Raw genomic sequence first — 19505 nt, forward strand, 5'->3', positions numbered from 1 at the left:
GGACTCATACATGATTTCGGCATCATATATGAGTTCTTCAGCTCCACATTAAGCGTTCGGATCTCAGCAGTTCATATTATGATTTTAGCATCATATATGAGTTCATATATCATTGGACTCATACATGATTTCGGCATCATATATGAGTTCTTCAGCTCCACATTAAGCGTTCGGGTCTCTGCAGTCAGACTTGCATGGTTGAAGTATTGTCCATCTTTTGATCATGTGAAATGGAAAATGTGAAGCCTTGAAGATTAGGCTTTGAGCATTCAGTACGACTTGGTGTACATTATGCTTCAGCGTATGTCTATATGGGTAATATTAATGCAGCTGCTGCAGCATATGTTTATATGGCTAATATTTATGCAGGTGCTGGCATGCAAGAAGATGCCGGAAGGCCATGAGAGAGGTGTATTTGGCTGTGATTACTTTTTCTGTTTTTCTGCAGGGACAACATTCATCGTGACGACTATTACGTTTCCAATGATAGTAGACAACGTTCATTATGGAGAGGATGAGTACAGAGGACTGTTATGGTTTATGCATAATCCTCTAAGGAAAGGAGAAAAGTTCATTTGTTGGTGCAAGTATACAGACACACACACACACACACACACACACACACACACATATATATATATACGTATGTATGTGTATATATCTATATATATATATATATATATATATATATATATATATATATATATATATATATATATATATATATATATATATATATATATAGAGAGAGAGAGAGAGAGAGAGAGAGAGAGAGAGAGAGAGAGAGAGAGAGAGAGAGAGAACGCACAATAAGCGCATAGCCTAGACTAACACACATGATGACGATGATGATCTAAATGTAGCTGATGAAAGAGGGATGGAAGGCTGTTGAAATTTCAAAAAATAGAAACTTGTTCCAAGGTAGGGAGGTGCCACAAGGGGGGTGGTGGACTACTGCTTCCCAACATCACACAAGAGGGATGTGGGGAGCTCATCATATCCATCCCTGTTCATTGTTCATAGTGAGTATATAGTTCATAGTGCATAGAACATAGCGCATAGATCATAGTTCTTTTTGTCAAACTACGCAGTGGAAATGATAACCAAACTTGGGACCACAAGAGCAAGTAGAGTGCAGAAAATAGACAGCACAAGAAACACAAAGAGATAGGCGTGTAAACTCTTCTCTATACACAAGATCCCGAGGAAAACTGAATGAATACATAGTGGGGATCATGGGGCCTTTTTATATGGCCCCATGGATGCAGTCGGCCAACGCATGAGCACCCACCAGCCCTCCACGACTGGACAAAGTCAGTCGGCCAACATTAGAAAAACTCCACGACCTCCTCTTATCAGGTCGGCCAGCCTCTAGGAACACATGAGTGCAGTCGGCCACCAGCATTAGGGGCTTCTGCTAGCATGTGGCATCCATCCACACCATGGAAAAATGGAAAAAAATGGGGAAAAAATACGAGGAGTGAGGAAAAATGATAAAACACCTATACAGGGCGGGCACACCCACAACAGAGGCCCTGGTGTCTGATAAAGACAGGAGATGACTTCTAACACCCCCTCTCAGCTCCTAGCTGTGAAATCAACCCAAGGGAGCTGGAGTGCCCGCCTAAGCGTAGCCTGAGGTAGAGACTTCGTAAAGAGGTCCGCCTCATTGTTCTCCGTCAAACAATAAAGTAGCAAGATGTCACCAGCCAAGATCTTCTCACGTACAAAGTGATACTGTATCTCTGTGCTTGGTCCGGGCATGGAAGATCGGGTTCCGAGCAATAGCTATACAACTCTGGTTATCGCACTAGATGACTGTGGGCTCCTTTTGTGGAAACCCAATCTCGCCTAGCAGCCTTCGCAACCACACAACCTCGCAAGCAGCACCACAGGCAGCCCGGTACTCTGCCTCTGTCGAAGACAGGGCAATAGTTGGCTGCCTCTTACTGCTCCAAGAAACTGCTCCTGAGCCGAGGGTAAAACTGTAACGTGAAGTAGATCTCCTCGTGTCTAGATCTCCTCCCTAATATGAGTCACTCCAACCTTGGAGTCTGACTCCATCCCCTCCTGTGTAAAAGAGTCCTAGATCCTTCGTACTCTGTAGATACCGCAAGATCTGCAATCCTGCGTCTCAATGAGACTTCAATGGTGTCTGCATAAAAGAGCTCAACAGTCCCACGGAGAAGCTCAAGTCCAATCTGGTGTTCACCAATCAACTTCCGGTACTGCGAGGCATCAACTGGCTCACAAGGATCATTAAAGGTTAACTTTGTGTTTGGATCCATTGGTGAAGTAATAGGCCTGCAGTTCTCCATCCCAAAGGCCTCAAGCAACTCATGAACATACCGCTATTGAGAGACGAAAAACCCCCTCTGGGTCTGCCAGATCTCCAATCCCAAAAAGAAGTGGAGTAAGCCTAAATCGGTCATCTCAAACTCCTTTGACAAGGCAGCCTTCGTCACACCAATGTGCTCCACATGACCGCCCGGTGAGAATGAGATCATCCACATAAAGGATGATAATCGTGACCATGCCGCGTTCTCGAAAGAGATATAGGTTAGGATCTGCAACACCGATCTCTGAAATCCAGTCTGAACAAAGAAGGAATCAATCTTCTGATTCCAAGCCCTGGGAGCTTGCTTAAGACCATACAAGGCCTTACGTAACATGTAAACCTTCCCTTCTGATTTTGAAACAACAAAGCCTGGAGGCTGCTCAACATACACCTCCTCCTGTAGGTCACCATTAAGGAACGCAGATTTTACATCCATTTGATACACGGGCAACCTCTGAGAAGAAGCAAGGGCACGAACAGGGTCCGAATCGTGGTCATCCGTGCTGGCGGTGCAAAGGTATCCTTGTAGTCGATGCCTGGCCGTTGAGCATAACCTTTAGCCACCAGTCTGGCTTTGTGTCTGTCCATCGACCCATCTGACGCATATTTGGTCTTAAAGACCCATTTGACACCAATGACTGACCGTTTCGACTGCCTCGGAACCAACTCCCATGTGTTGTTCTTCTCGATGGCATCAAGTTCCGCCTGCATGGCTTTCCTCCAACTATCATGTGAAAGGGCTTCCTTTACAGAAGTGGGCTCCTTGTCCCGCATAATACGAGACATCAAAGCATAGTTTACCTGAAGAAGCCCCGCTGTAGTGCTTTTGTCTCGGATTCTGTGTGATCTTCGAGGGCCATCCTCTATGGTCCACTCGAGGGGTAACTCCGTGAAACCTGACTCCTGAAGGGTGTCTAACAACCACCTGGGTACTCGAACAGATCGTGGAGCCTCCGGCCGTTGCGGGGGCTCTACTTCAGCTGCGGGCTCAACCTCCTGTTTTTTGACTGAGGTTGATCAACTGGAACAATGGTATGGGAATCATCATCAGACTCCTTTGGATCTCCAAGAAGTGGCGGTTCCTTTGACAGTGGAGACTGGAACATGCTCATCAAATACCACATCCCGGCTGACAACAATCTCGTTCCTATCTGGATCATACAATCTGTATCCCTTGGAAAGAGAATTATACCCCACAAATACAAGCTTGCGGGACTTGGAGTCAAGCTTTCCCCTCTGCTTCTTCGAAATATGTACATACGCATCACTCCCAAAAACACGGAAGTGTGAAACATCAGGTTTCCTGCCAAAGTATGCCTCAAACGGAGTCATATTAGGTACTGAAGTCGTCGGAGATCAGTTGAGGGTATGGACAGCCGTTGCCACAGCCTCTCCCCAAAGTGGACGAGGAAGATCACGATGCTCTAGCATGGTCCTCGCCATCTCCACCACCACAGTCCTGTTCTTGCGTTCTACAACTCCATTTTGCGACGACGATCCTGTATTGGCCCTCTTGATGCCATGATCTGCACAAAATCTGAGAAATACGATCGAGGAGAATTCACCTCTTTTGTCAGCCCTGAGAGTCTTTACCTGCAATCCAGACTCTTTCTCCACCATCACGTGCCAATCCTTGAACTGTGCAAAAGATTGGTCTTTCTGTGAAAGAAAGTAGACCCACGTGAATCTGGTACAATCATCAACAAGCAGCATAAAATAGAGAGATCCTCCCAAAGATGGTGTCTGCTGAGGTCCACACAAGTCAGTGTGAATCAACTCCAATGGTTTCGAAGCCTGCCCGGTAGCCTGCTTGGGAAAGGATTTCTTGTGCTGCTTCCCACGTATGCAAGAACTGCAACGTCCTTGCCTACTACCAACATCTGGCAAGCCAACCATCATCTGGTCTCAGAAAGCTCGTTGCTCGGACAGTGCGTCCACATGTAAGTGGCCAAAACGAAAGTGCCACAAATCTCCGACCTGAGAACCTGTCAATGAGGAGAGTGCAGAGAGCTTGTAGATACCATTCTCTACACCGCCTTCCCAAACAACCTGGCTAGTCTCACGGTCCCGTAGAGCAACTGAATGCTCCTCAAATTCCACTCGGAAGCTAGTCTTGCATACTTCATGCATTGACAGAAGATGAAAACCCAGAGCAGATGTCATGTGCATCATAGATGCCATGGACATTTTTAGGGCTACATCCAGAAGAGGCAGCCAGATAAAGAGTATGAGCCAATAAAAGATAGGAAGAACTAGAATTTAGGAACCTCAAGTGTAGCATCTGTGGTGGTGGACTTGGAGCAGGACAATTGGGATCATGGAGGGGTGATGCAGTCAGCTGGCTGCCAGAAAGGACTGTCGGCTGACATCAGCAGTGCCAGAAGTGTGTCGGCTGCTGCAGGACAGGTGGTGTCGGCTGCCCATAGACGTGGTCGGCTGAACCAGCAGATAGGGGCAGCATCAGGCGCAAGGAGGAGGACCAGTCGGATATGAATTAAATAGCATTTAAGGCATTTATGACGCAGTCGGCCAGTTCCCCATGTATTCCAAGGGCTATAAATAGACCCACTTGCTCATTGTGTTAGCCCCCTTGCCGTTCGGGAATAATCTCCATCCAGCCCTCACTGTGAATCGGAAAAGTGGAATTGTCGCCAGTAAAGATGCTACCTGACTGCCGTTTCAGATCCATAAAGAAGTTACGGAACGGAGTCATGTGCCTGGAAGCACCATTGTCAAGAATCCATTCTTGGGTATCCTTCGTGCGGTGAAGCGAACTGCCTCCTGGCTCGAAGACGATGAAGCATCGGAGTCCATCATCTCTAAGTGCACAAATGCAAGAGTCTTTGCAGCTGAGGTTGAGGAATCAGCACTCTTCCTAGTCCGCTTAGGACACTTCCTCCAATAATGGCCTCTGTCGCCACAATCATTGCAGGATCTTTCGACCTTCAGCTTCGCTCGTCTTCTGAGTCAGGCTTCTTCTCAGAAGACTTCTCCGGTGAAGCCTTCCCTTTGCCCTTGTTGTTATTCCAGCCTTTCGACCGTTGGCCAGTTAAGGCCTCCGAACCTCCGCTGTGAGGAGGGTTCGTGAAACGTTCCTCCTGGTCCAAGACCATGGGCACAAGCTCCTCCCAGGTAATGGTGCTGAGCCTGCCACTCGTAATCAAAGAGGAGTAGAAAGCAGAATACTGAGCATGCAAGTGGGACAGCAGAGTGATGTCCATGTCTTTATCTCCTTCCCAGCCTGGAGGACTTCCTGCTGAAGAGCCTGCAGCTTGTTAATGTGTTCCCGCATCGTCGAAGACTTTGCAGGGTTCATAACCCGCATCTGCACTTCCAAGGAGATCCTCTTCATGGGTGATACCTTGTTATAAAGAGAAGCCAAGTGCTGCCATATGCCTCTGGCCAGCGTCATGTGCTTTACGTGATTGATCACTTGTGGTGTGCAATTGAGGAAAATAAATGACCGGACCTTGGCGTTGACACGATCCCACATCTGTGCCTGTGCCTCTCGGTCCTTCTTCATCGACAGTAACTCCTCTTCCTCTGCTTCTGGCCATGGAACCCCGATAATGATGAAATCAGCAAGGTCATATGACTCCAGCACAGACTCCATCATAACCTTCCAGATGCAGTAAATGTTCGTGCTTTTGTCTCGGACTTTGTGTGATCTTCGAGGGCCGTCCTCTGTGGTCCACTCGGAGGGTAACTCCGTGACACCTGACTCCTGAAGGGTGTCTAACAACCACCTGGGTACTCGAACATATCGTGGAGCCTCTGGCCGTTGCGGGGGCTCTACTCCAGCTGCGGGCTCAACCTCCTATTCTGACTGAGGTTGATCAACTGGAACAATGGTCTGGGAATCATCATCAAACTCCTCTGGATCTCTAAGAAGTGGTGGTTCCTCGATAGTGGAGACTGGAACACGCTCATCAAAGACCACCGGCTGACAACAATCTTGTTCCTATCTGGATCATACAATCTGTATCCCTTGGAAAGAGAATTATACTCCACAAATACAAGCTTGCGGGACTTGGAGTCAAGCTTCCCCCTCTGCTTCTTCGGAATATGTACATACGCATCACTCCCAAAAACACGGAAGTGTGAGACATCAGGTTTCCTGCCAAAGTATGCCTCAAACGGAGTCATATTAGGTACTGAAGTCGTAGGAGATCGGTTGAGGGTATGGACAGCTGTTGCCACAGCCTCTCCCCAAAGTCCTCGCCATCTCCACCACCACAGTCTTGTTCTTGCGTTCTACAACTCCTTTCTCCAAAGAAGGTGATCCTGTACTGGCCCTCTTGATGCCATGATCTACACAAAATCTGATAAATACGGTTGAGGAGAATTCACCTCTTTTGTCAGCCGTGAGAGTCTTTACCTGCAATCCAGACTCTTTCTCCACCATCACGTGCCAATCCTTGAACCATGCAAAAGCTTGGTCTTTCTGTGAAAGAAAGTAGACCCACGTGAATCTGGTACAATCATCAATAAGCAGCATAAAATAGAGAGATCCTCCCAAAGATGGTGTCTGCTGAGGTTCACACAAGTCAGTGTGAATCAACTCCAATGGTTTCGAAGCCCGCCTGTAGCTTGCTTGGGAAAGGATTCCCTGTGCTGCTTCCCACGTATGCAAGAACTGCAACGTCCTTGCCTACTACCAACATCTGGCAAGCCAACCACCATCTAGTCTTGGAAAGCTCGCCGCAGTGCGTCCACATGTAAGTGGCCAAAACGAAAGTGCCACAAATCTCCGACCTGAGAACCTGTCAATGAGGAGAGTGCAAAGAGCTTGTAGATACCATTCTCCACACCGCCTTCCCAAACAACCTGGCCAGTCTCATGGTCCCATAGAGCAACTGAATGCTCCTCAAATTCCACCCGAAAGCCAGTCTTGCATGCTTCATGCACTGACAGAAGATGAAAACCCAGAGCAGGGACATAAAGAACACGGGAAGCATGCTTGCCCCCCTTGCCGTTCGGGAATAATCTCCATCCGGCCCTCACTGTGAATTGGAATAGTAGAATTGTCGCGAGTAAAGATGCGACTTGACTGCCGTTTCAGATCCATAAAGAAGTCACGGAACGAAGTCATGTGCTTGGAAGCACCACTGTGAAGAATCCATTCCCGGGTATCCTTCGCGCGGTGAAGCCAACTGCGTCCTCGCTCGAAGACGATGAAGCATCGGAGTCCATCATCTCTAAGTGCACAAATGTAGGAGTCTTTGCCAGCTGAGGCTGAGGAATCAACACTCTTCCCAGTCCGCTTAGGACACTTCCTCCAATAATAGCCTTTCTCGCCACCACAATCATTGCAGGATCTTCCGGTCTTCAGCTTCTCACATTCTGAGTCAAGCTTCTTCTCAGAAGACTTTTCCGGTGAAGCCTTCCCTTTGCCCTTGTTGTTATTCCAGCATTTCGACCGTTGGCCAGTTAAGGCCTCCGAACCTCCGCTGTGAGGAGGGTTCGTGAAACGTTCCTCCTGGTCCAAGACCATGGGCACAAGCTCCTCCGAGGTAATGGTGATGAGCCTGCCACTTGTAATCAAAGAGGAGTAGAAAGCAAAATACTGAGCAGGCAAGTGGGACAGCAGAGTGATGGCCATGTCTTCAGATGATATCTCCTTCCCAGCCTGGAGGACTTCCTGCTGTGAAGAGCTTGCAGCTTGTTAATGTGTTCCCGCATCGTCGAAGACTTTGTAGGGTTCATAACCCGCATCTACACTTCCAAGGAGATCCTCTTCATGGGTGATACCCTGTTATAAAGAGAAGCCAAGTGCTGCCATATGCCTCTGGCTAGCGTCATGTGCTTTATGTGATTGATCACTTGTGGTGTGCAATTGAAGAAAATAAATGACCAGACCCTGGCGTTGACACGATCCCACATCTGTGCCTGTGCCTCTCGGTCCTTCTTCATCGACAGTAACTCCCCTTCCTCTACTTCTGGCCGTGGAACCCCGATAACGATGAAATTAGCAAGGTCATATGACTCTAGCACAAACTCCATCATAACCTTCCAGATGCCGTAATTGTTCGTGCTTTTGTCTCGGACTCTATGTGATCTTCGAGGGCCGTCCTTTGGGTCCACTCGGAGGGTAACTCCGTGACACTTGACTCCCGAAGGGTGTCTAACAACCACCTGGGTACTCGAACAGATCGTGGAGCCTCCGGCCGTTGCGGGGGCTGTACTCCAGCTGTGGACCCAACCTCTTGTTCTGACTGAGGTTGATCAACTGGAACAATGGTCTGGGAATCATCATCAGACTCCTTTGGATCTCCAAGAAGTGGCGGTTCCTTTGACAGTGGAGACTGGAACATGCTCATCAAATACCACATCCCGGCTGACAACAATCTCGTTCCTATCTGGATCATACAATCTGTATCCCTTGGAAAGAGAACTATACCCCACAAATACAAGCTTGCGGGACTTGGAGTCAAGCTTCCCCCTCTGCTTCTTCGGAATATGTACATACGCATCACTCCCAAAAACACGGAAGTGTGAGACATCAGGTTTCCTGCCAAAGTATGCCTCAAACGGAGTCATGTTAGGTACTGAAGTCGTCGGAGATCGGTTGAGGGTATGGACAGCCGTTGCCACAGCCTCTCCCCAAAGTGGACGAGGAAGATCACGATGCTCTAGCATGGTCCTCGCCATCTCCACCACCACAGTCCTGTTCTTGCGTTCTACAACTCCATTTTGCGACGACAATCCTGTATTGGCTCTCTTGATGCCATGATCTGCACAAAATCTGAGAAATACGGTCGAGGAGAATTCACCTCTTTTGTCAGCCCTGAGAGTCTTTACCTGCAATCCAGACTCTTTCTCCACCATCACGTGCCAATCCTTGAACCATGCAAAAGCTTGGTCTTTCTGTGAAAGAAAGTAGACCCAGGTGAATCTGGTACAATCATCAACAAGCAGCATAAAATAGAGAGATCCTCCCAAAGATGGTGTCTGCTGAGGTCCACACAAGTCAGTGTGAATCAACTCCAATGGTTTCGAAGCCCGCCTAGTAGCCTGCTTGGGAAAGGATTCCCTGTGCTGCTTCCCACGTATGCAAGAACTGCAACGTCCTTGCCTACTACCAACATCTGGCAAGCCAACCACCATCTGGTCTCGGAAAGCTCGCCGCAGTGCGTCCACATGTAAGTGGCCAAAATGAAAGTGCCACAAATCTTTGACCTGAGAACCTGTCAATGAGGAGAGTGCAGAGAGCTTGTAGATACCATTCTCCACACCGCCTTCCCAAACAACCTAGCCAGTCTCACGGTCTTGTAGAGCAACTGAATGCTCCTCAAATTCCACTCGGAAGCCAGTCTTGCATACTTCATGCACTGATAGAAGATGAAAACCTAGAGCAGGGACATAAAGAACACGGGAAGCATGCTTGCCCCCTTGCCGTCGGGAATAATCTCCATCCGGCCCTCACTGTGAATCCGAATAGTGGAATTGTCGCCAATAAAGATGCGACCTGACTGCCGTTTCAGATCTATAAAGAAGTCACGGGACGCAGTCATGTGCCTGGAAGCACCACTGTCGAGAATCCATTCCCGGGTATCCCCTTTGTGGTGAAGCCAACTGCCTCCTTGCTCGAAGACGATGAAGCATTGGAGTCCATCATCTCTAAGTGCACAAATGCAAGAGTCTTTGCAGTTGAGGCTGAGGAATCAGCACTCTTCCCAGTCCGCTTTTAGGACACTTCCTTCAATAGTGGCCTTTCTCGCCCCACAATCATTGCAGGATCTTTCGGCCTTCAGCTTCTCTCGTTCTGAGTCAGCTCGTTCTGAGTCAGCGTTCTGAGTCAGGCTTCTTCTCAGAAGACTTCTCCGGTGAAGCCTTCCCTTTGCCCTTGTTGTTATTCCGGCCTTTCGACCGTTGGCCAGTTAAGACCTCCGAACCTCCGCTGTGAGGAGGGTTCGTGAAACGTTCCTCCTGGTCCAAGACCATGGGCACAAGCTCCTCCCAGGTAATGGTGGTGAGCCTGCCACTCGTAATCAAAGAGGAGTAGAAAGCAGAATACTGAGTAGGTAAGTGGGACAGCAGAGTGATGGCCATGTCTTCAGATGATATCTCCTTCCCAGCCTGGAGGACTTCCTGCTGAAGAGCCTGCAGAGCTTGTTAATGTGTTCCCGCATCGTCGAAGACTTTGCAGGGTTTATAACCCGCATCTGCACTTCCAAGGAGATCCTCTTCATGGGTGATACCCTGTTATAAAGAGAAGCCAAGTGCTGCCATATGCCTCTGGCTAGCGTCATGTACTTTACGTAATTGATCACTTGTGGTGTGCAATTGAGGAAAATAAATGACCGGACCCTGGCGTTGACATGATCCCACATCTGTGCCTGTGCCTCTCAGTCCTTCTTCATCTACAGTAACTCCCCTTCCTCTGCTTCCGGCCGTGGAACCCCGATAACGATGAAATCAGCAAGGTCATATGACTCCAACACAGACTCCATCATAACCTTCCAGATGCCGTATTGTTCGCGCTTTTGTCTCGGACTCTGTGTGATCTTCGAGGGCCATCCTCTGGGGTCCACTCGGAGGGTAACTCCGTGACACCCGACTCCCGAAGGGTGTCTAACAACCACTTGGGTACTCGAATAGATTGTGGAGCCTCCGGCCGTTTGCGGGGGCTCTACTCCAACTGCGGGCTCAACCTCCTGTTCTGACTGAGGTTGATCAACTGGAACAATGGTCTGGGAATCATCATCAGACTCCTCTGGATGTCCAAGAAGTGGCGGTTACTCGATAGTGGAGACTGGAACATGCTCATCAAAGACCACCGGACAACAATCTCGTTTCCTATCTGGATCATAAAATTTGTATCCCTTGGAAAGAGAAGTATACCCCACAAATACAAGCTTGCGGGACTTGGAGTCAGGCTTCCCCCTCTGCTTCTTCGGAATATGTACATACGCATCACTCCCAAAAACACGGAAGTGTGAGACATCAGGTTTCCTGCCAAAGTATGCCTCAAACGGAGTCATATTAGGTACTGAAGTCGTAGGAGATCGGTTGAGGGTATGGACAGCCGTTAAAACACCTATACAGGGCGGGCACACCCACAACAGAGGCCCTGGTGTTTGATAAAGACAGGAGATGACTCCTAACACTTTTCATAGTGCGTAGATCATACTGCACCGCCTATGTATGGCTGACTCGGGTACCTCTCTCTCTCTCTCTCTCTCTCTCTCTCTCTCTCTCTCTCGTGTTTGTGAGAGAGTCTCTCTGTGCAGCTGTGTGTGTGTGTGTGTGTGAGAGAGAGAGAGAGAGAGAGAGAGAGAGAGAGAGAGAGAGAGAGAGAGAGAGAGAAGCATGCACAGACGGTTGTGCTTGTGATGATTCAAATGTTTCTTGTGTTAATAAACTCCAGCTGCAATCCTCCTGAAAACATGTGCGACTCTTACCCTGGTAGTAGTAGAGGAACCACCATGATACTTCACATGGATCTGCATCTTCAACCCTTACGCTGGTTCTGCATTTGCAACCCTTACCTTGCTAGTAGCAGAGGAACCACCATGATACTTCAGTGGGTGCATGATACTTAGGTGGCCCTTACCCTGGTAGTAGCAGAGGAACCACCATGATACTTCGCTGGGTGTTGGCATATAAGTTGGGTATGGCGCCATCAAAGAAGTGTTTGTAGCAGCGGCCCTGCCTGCATTATTTATCCCCGTCTTAAAGCCTCACCCCGTTCTTCAGCTCATGTGATACCCCTTGCAATCTCAGCAGTTCATATTATGATTTCAGCATCATATATGAGTTCATATATATCATTGGACTCATACATGATTTCGGCATCATATATGAGTTCTTCAGCTCCACATTAAGTGTTCGGGTCTCTGCAGTCAGAGACTTGCATGGTTGAAGTATTGTCCAGCTTCTGATCGTGTGAAATGGAAAATGTGAAGCCTTGAAGATTAGGCTTTGAGCATTCAGTACGACTTGGTGTACAGTATGCTTCAGCGTATGTCTATATGGCTAATATTAATGTAGCTGCTGCAGCATATGTTTAGATGGTTAATATTTATGCAGCTGCTGGCATGCAAGAAGATGCCGGAAGGCCATGAGAGAGATGTGTATTTGGCCGTGATTTCTTTTTCTGTTTTTCTGCAGGGACAACATTCATCATGACGACTATTATGTTTCCAATGATAGTAGACAACGTTCATTATGAAGAGGATGAGTACAGAGGGCTGTTATGGTTTATGCATAATCCTCTGAGGAAAGGAGAAAAGTTCATTTGTTGGTGCAAGTATGAGACTTCAGGTATTTACTTGTGACATACCCGTTTGTTTGACTCGTTGCACATACATCTTATGGAAAAGCATTGAAATTATTTAGTGAAGAGTAGGCTTAATAGACATCTGCAAGTAAAACATCAGTGGCCAAAGCCGGCCCCTTTGTTAAAAAGAGGAGACCGGGCATTTCAGGAGTCCATGGCCTCACAAGAGGCCTGGCAAAGGATTGCACATATTTATCCTTGCCCCGACACAGCTCAATGGCCACATTTAGAGACCTCAGATCAGGATCAAGGGCCACAGTGAAAGGGCCACAGTGAAAGGGCTACAACGAGCTCCTCTACAAAAGGCAAGGGCCTCCTGTTTCCTCAGCGAAAGACGAGAGCCTCTAGGCAACACGAGCTCTCAGCAAAGTCACATGGAAATGAGAGGTAAGTCTTTGCATCATGTGGGCAAAGATGTGTGTATCTTCTTCATCCCTCTATTTGTGTACATAATGGGGGTACATAATGCAACTCATGCAGTATCATGAAGGCCATCTTAGTGCTGGGAAATGATATTAAAGCATTGCAGAAGAGGTTTGATAGTTTGGAGGAGATGCTTGTTGTGGTAAACTACACGCTGCGCATGTGGGTAACAAAATGCAGGTATGTCAGTATTTACAATAGACTTATAAATTTGACAGGTGCATATAGATCTGACAATGATGATGGTGGTTATTTTGTCATGGTGATCTTGACCAGGACAATGATGACCACCAGGACGACCGCGATGACCTTGAGGATGACCACCAGGATAATGATGACCACAGCGATGACCACCGATATTAAGGGACTAAGGTTATGTAGAAGGGGAAGAGAAGGGTGTGAGTGTGAATGGACTTAAGGTCCACTTGCTCACCTATTTAAAGGTGGAGCTATGAGGCATTTTGTATTGAGCAAGGCCTAGTTGTATTCATAAACAACTTAATAAGCAAGAGATTGTTCTTGTATTTCATGAGCTCTTTTCCTCCACATACTTGATCTAGCATGAGCACCATGTTTTCTCAACATGGTATCTAGAGCTTGGTTGATTAGAACTACTTGTGGTGTAGAATAGGTCAAAAATCTTCACTTTTTCTTATCTTTCCTTGTGTGGAGCTCAACCCCCTGCTGGTGGAGGCCTTCTAGCAACTTGTGGAGGCCATATCTCGTGGAGATTCCTTCAAGGAAGATGTAGAGAATACCCGGGCGCTTCTGATCGTACGGCTAATTAGCTGATTCGTCGCTCATTCGCCGCGGCATTACCTCTGCAGCAAGTCGGCGGCGCCGTTTTTCTGTGCAGCGCTGGCCGTACAGGCATACGCCGGCTATAGGCCATCATTAGTCAAGGTGCTTGAGGGCTTTGGTAGTCCACTCAATGAGGACTCCACAGCTCAAATCTGAGCTCATTTGATGCATTGAATCGTCTGCTACAGTCAAAAAACCAGTCGCCTCTCTCTTTCTCCATGGAAGCTTTCCATTAAAGCTTCAACTTTGATTTTTTCTTGCTCAAATCATCTCTTCCCTTGCTTTAATCACTCAAGTGATGTTGTGAATGTGTGTTGCTGAACCTTCATCTTGATTTTGAAGAGTGGCCAACCACATGAGGTATTCATAAACCTCACTCTCAAACAACAAGCTTCATCATCAACATCAACTTTCAAGCTTTCAAAGTGTTCAAAGTGTGCTTTTAAGCACTAATTGTGTTGTTTAACACTAATTAAGCTATTAATCCAGCAAAGGGAAGTAATTATAAAGTGTTCAATAGTGTTATTAAACACTAATGGTGAACTAATCACCAAAAATAAGTGTCATTTGACACAAAAAATGTGTTTTTAAGCACTAATTGTATTTTCTACACACTAATGGTGATCTTAATCACCAAACAAAGTGTTGCTTAACACTAAGGTGTTCTTAACCATCAAAGGAGGAGGTCTTTTACACTAAGGAGGCTCTTCTTCATCAACATTGGAGGCCGGGCACACACCATAAGTGCCACATTACAAGTCTTCATTCGTCAACCCGTTTCTTCCAAGGAGAAATGGTGCAACCATGAACCAATTGTCTTCATCTCATAAGCCAAAGAGGTTGAAGATTTCTGGTTTTTTCATCAACAAACTCAATATTTGAGTGGTTTAAAGCTGAACACATGTACACTAAGTGTTCATCTTCAATGTTGTTGTGTATTACCCTTGAGGCTCTTGTTTGTAAGAGGCATAGGCATGTCATAAGCCGTATGCTCTCATTTCCCAAGTCCAAGGCATGTTATTCCGCTGCATATTCAACTTTTTCATCGTCTAAGATGAGTTGTAAGGTTGAGCATAGCATCACTAAGTGCTCTACCTTGTTGTTTGTGATAATTTTAAGCATCTTTTGGCATTGTTTTTGTAAGAGGCATTGGCAACATTATGAGCCATGCTCTCTCCTTCTTGAGCCAAGGATGATGAACCTTATTGGTTTGAGCATTTACCTCAACCAATTACTCACTTTCATTAAGCTTGTACCTTCAAACCCTAATGGATATCATGTAACCAACATGCACAAAAGTTGTTGTAATTGTGGAGTAGACACTGCCCTTGACCAATTCATAAGGCAAGTGGTAAGACCCTCCCTTTCCCTTTCCCATTTAAATCTACCTCATTGTCCATGGAGGAGGTATGGTATTCAAGGAAGCATTAAGCATGTTGAAGGAACATCTATAAGCAAACCACTTAAGCAAGGGTGGCAGCCTTGTTTTGATCATTGTGTGAGAATGGTCAAGGTGGAAAGCATGTGGTGGAAGCAATGGCATGTATGTCTAAAGCATGTCATCTACAAGAAGTCAAGCAAACACAAAGAGTGGGGTGCACCATCATTGAGGTGTACATCTGCATCGACAACAAATAAAGACTTAGATATCATCATTGTATTAGCCTCTAAGGCTCTAGGAACATACTTGTAAATCCTAGATAATCACACCTATATTCCAAACCTTGTACGCCTAATGTTATAAAGGCATCCTATGTCCAATACCACTTATTCCATTCTTTCATAGTTGATATTGAGGGGGGGTATTAAGGGACTAAGGTTATGTAGAAGGGGAAGAGAAGGGTGTGAGTGTGAATGGACTTAAGGTCCACTTGCTCACCTATTTAAAGATGGAGCCATGAGGCATTTTGTATTGAGCAAGGCCTAGTTGTATTCATAAACAACTTAATAAGCAAGAGATTGTTCTTGTATTTTATGAGCTCTTTTCTTCCACACACTTGATCTAGCATGAGCACCACATTTTCTCAACAACCAAGACGACCGCGACGACCTTGAGGATAACCACTGGCATGGCGATGACCGCCGGGACGACCACGACGACCTTCAGGATGACCATCGGGGACGACCACAACGATGACGATCGGGACGACTAGGACGACCTTTAGGATGACCACCACGGTGACCGCGATGACCTTGAGGATGACCACTGGCACGGCGATGACCACCAGGACATCTATGTAGACCCGGTAAGCACTATACACGTAACACATCTACACACATCTGTACACATCTATGTAGCCCAAGCTAAGCAATATACACGTAACATGATATTTTGTATGTGCAATAAAAATCAGCATTGAACAGTTTTGGGTTTTAAAAAGTACGATGTGACAATTATGTCTCAGTTTGAACTTTCCTGAATTTAAAATCGGCTTTGAACTCTCAAATTTGAAGTTACTTGTAACACTTGATCACATCATGTGTGCAAACTCAGCCACCCCTCGATGCATTCTTTTGCAAACTTGGCATTCTCGTATGCACGAATGCAATGAATGCTTGCAACTATGGCTGAGAGAGAGAGAGAGAGAGAGAGAGAGAGAGAGAGAGAGAGAGAGAGAGAGAGAGAAAGAAAGATTTTATTAACGTCTTCCAAAAGACCGAACTTGGCCTATGAGACAAATCGGAGTACCTGTATGGGGTATCCTCTGTCATCCCAACAAAATGAAAAATTACTGAATAAAAAAGCTGAATCTGGGTGTGCAGGGGTGGAGCTCTATTACTAGGAGAATGCAAAGCTATATGCATGGAGTATACAATCATGATATGCAACCTAGCTAGCTCCATCCTGTACCATACTGGGGGTATAAAATGGTATACATCAGTAAAGGGGGTGTCCACAGCTCCCTGAAGAACATGCCTGGGTGTGCTTTGAAGCGAGCCAATCGCTCCGCACCCTCTCTGTGAAACTGAGCTCTGATCTCTGTCATCTCTCTCTGGTATAGGCGTGGTGTCCGAAAGCCAGGTGTCCTCTGTCTCCTGCGGGCTCTAAGTGTCTCTACTCTCTGGAGAGTAATTCCCTGCCGTGTAGGGGCTGGGAGGGGTATGGATCTCTGAAAAAATGTAGTAATCTGTGTTTGTCGCCCCCCCTCTGGAGCTGTCTGAGCCTGTAATAATGTCTCTCTGTGGCGCTGTATGTCTAGAATGTATCTCCCTAGTATGCGCTGGTCTGCTGTCTCAAAGATCTGGCGTAGGGAATGTGGCTCTCTGAATAAAATGGGATATCTCTCTCTGATGGCTGTATATGCTCTGCATCTGCGTACATAATGCTCCTCACTCTCCACCTCCTCTCTGCACAATCTGCATACCCTCTCCTCTCGGGGGATCCGTGCTGCTCTGCCAGTCTCAATCTCTAATCGGTGTGATGAAACTCTGAGCTGACCAATAGCCACTCGGGAGCCGTGTGGTAAAAAGCCCTCCATGTATCTAGGCCTCTCTATAAATCCATCATCAGTGATACTCATGAAGTGATCTCTGTAGTATAGCATCTTCGGTGGAAGAGGCTGTGTAGGCGATATCCATGTCTCTCGTGTATAGAGCTGCCATAGATCCTGTCTCAATACTCTGTTCCTCTCACTATGAGAGAGACGGATATGTGGTGCATCCCTGTCATACTGGAATGGTGGTAGATGATCCATGTCTAGGCCATGCTGTGAGAACCAATGTGTGACCTGTGCGTACCATGATCCTTTGTCTCCTACCTCAGCCAACTGTCTAGATGCCTGAAAAGCTCTGTATGATAATCTGTCCTGTGGCATCTCTCTGAATCTGTCTAGCAGGCATATAGTCTGAAATATGGCCATCATAGGAGGCGCAACAAACTTTGCTCGGATAATGTCATGAGATACTGACGGTTTGCTGCGTATCATGCGTGCCATCATGAGGGCCTATGGTCTCTCTATGTGTGTCCACCAATGGGTAGCAAGGCCTGGCGCCCATACTGCTGCTCCATACATCAATGCCGGTGTGACTAATGTGTCAAATAGCCACCCCTTCGTCCGGGGCTCCTGAAAATGCGCCTGGTGGCACTGTCTCTCTAGCATAGCCAATGCTGCATATCCCCGTCTCAATCTAGCTCTGGCTGCTGAACCCATGGTAAAGCGTGTGGTTGCTGCAGAGAAGGTAACCCCTAGGTACACGTATGATGTCACCACCTCCACCTGGCATCCTGCGAGAGAGAGAGAGAGAAAGAAAGAAAGAAAGAAAGATTTTATTAACGTCTTCCAAAAGACCGAACTCGGCCTATGAGACAAATCGGAGTACCTGTATGGGGTATCCTCTGTCATCCCAACAAAATGAAAAAGTATTGAATAAAAAAAGCTGAATCTGGGTGTGCAGGGGATGGAGCTCTATTACTAGGAGAATGCAAAGCTATATGCATGGAGTATACAATCATGATATGCAACCTAGCTAGCTCCATCCTGTACCATACTGGGGGTATAAAATGGTATACATCAGTGAAGGGGGTGTCCACAGCTCCCTGAAGAACATGCCTGGGTGTGCTCTGAAGCGAGCCAGTCGCTCCGCACCCTCTCTGTGAAACTGAGCTCTGATCTCTGTCATCTCTCCTGGTATAGGCGTGGTGTCCGAAAGCCAGGTGTCCTCTGTCTCCTGCGGGCTCTAAGTGTCTCTGCTCTCTGGAGAGTAATTCCCTGCCGTGTAGGGGCTGGGAGGGGTATGGATCTCTGAAAAAATGTAGTAATCTGTGTCTGTCGCCCCCCCTCTGGAGCTGTCTGAGCCTGTAATAATGTCTCTCTGTGGCGCTGTATGTCTAGAATGTATCTCCCCAGTATGCGCTGGTCTGCTGTCTCAAAGATCTGGCGTAGGGAATGTGGCTCTCTGAATAAAATGGGATATCTCTCTCTGATGGCTGTATATGCTCTGCATCTGCATACATAATGCTCCTCACTCTCCACCTCCTCTCTGCACAATCTGCATACCCTCTCCTCTCGGGGAATCCGTGCTGCTCTGCCAGTCTCAATCTCCAATCGGTGTGATGAAACTCTGAGCTGACCAATAGCCACTCGAGAGCTGTGTGGTAAAAAGCCGCCTCTCTATAAATCCATCATCAGTGATACTCATGAAGTGATCTCTGTAGTATAGCATCTTCGGTGGAAGAGGCTGTGTAGGCGATATCCATGTCTCTCGTGTATAGAGCTGCCATAGATCCTGTCTCAATACTCTGTTCCTCTCACTATGAGAGAGACGGATATGTGGTGCATCCCTGTCATACTGGAATGGTGGTAGATGATCCATGTCTAGGCCATGCTGTGAGAACCAATGTGTGACCTGTGCATACCATGATCCTCTGTCTCCTGCCTCAGCCAACTGTCTAGATGCCTGAAAAGCTCTGTATGATAATCTGTCCTGTGGCATCTCTCTGAATCTGTCTAGCAGGCATATAGTCTGAAATATGGCCTCTACCATCATAGGAGGCGCAGCAAACTCTGCTCGGATAATGTCATGAGGTACTGACGGTTTGCTGCGTATCATGCGTGCCATCATGAGGGCCTGTGGTCTCTCTATCTGTGTCCACCAATGGGTAGCAAGGCCTGGCGCCCATACTGCTGCTCCATACATCAATGCCGGTGTGACTAATGTGTC

General features: G+C 47.1%; 1 protein-coding gene across 4 annotated transcripts; it reads left to right on the forward strand.

Annotated features, from left to right (window-relative positions):
* Positions 1–66: 66 nt before the first annotated feature.
* LOC147641447 (uncharacterized) lies at positions 67–13459 on the forward strand. Of its 4 annotated transcripts, none has more exons than XM_086821617.1 (5): positions 67–301; positions 12452–12604; positions 12680–13007; positions 13101–13223; positions 13320–13459. In XM_086821617.1, the coding sequence occupies exons 1-3, from the start codon at positions 292–294 to the stop codon at positions 12880–12882; spliced, it is 366 nt and encodes a 121-aa protein (XP_086677743.1). In that variant the 5' UTR covers positions 67–291; the 3' UTR covers positions 12883–13007; positions 13101–13223; positions 13320–13459. The 4 variants fall into 4 exon arrangements, with proteins under 4 accessions (XP_086677743.1, XP_086677759.1, XP_086677752.1 ...); XM_086821633.1 differs by having other exon boundaries at positions 13150–13223; XM_086821626.1 differs by having other exon boundaries at positions 13150–13459.
* The last annotated feature ends 6046 nt before the right edge of the window (positions 13460–19505 follow it).

The sequence above is a fragment of the Cibotium barometz genome, chromosome 2 (genome assembly GCF_041138505.1).
Source record: "Cibotium barometz isolate CiBa-2024 chromosome 2, ASM4113850v1, whole genome shotgun sequence".
Lineage (NCBI taxonomy): Eukaryota > Viridiplantae > Streptophyta > Polypodiopsida > Cyatheales > Cibotiaceae > Cibotium > Cibotium barometz.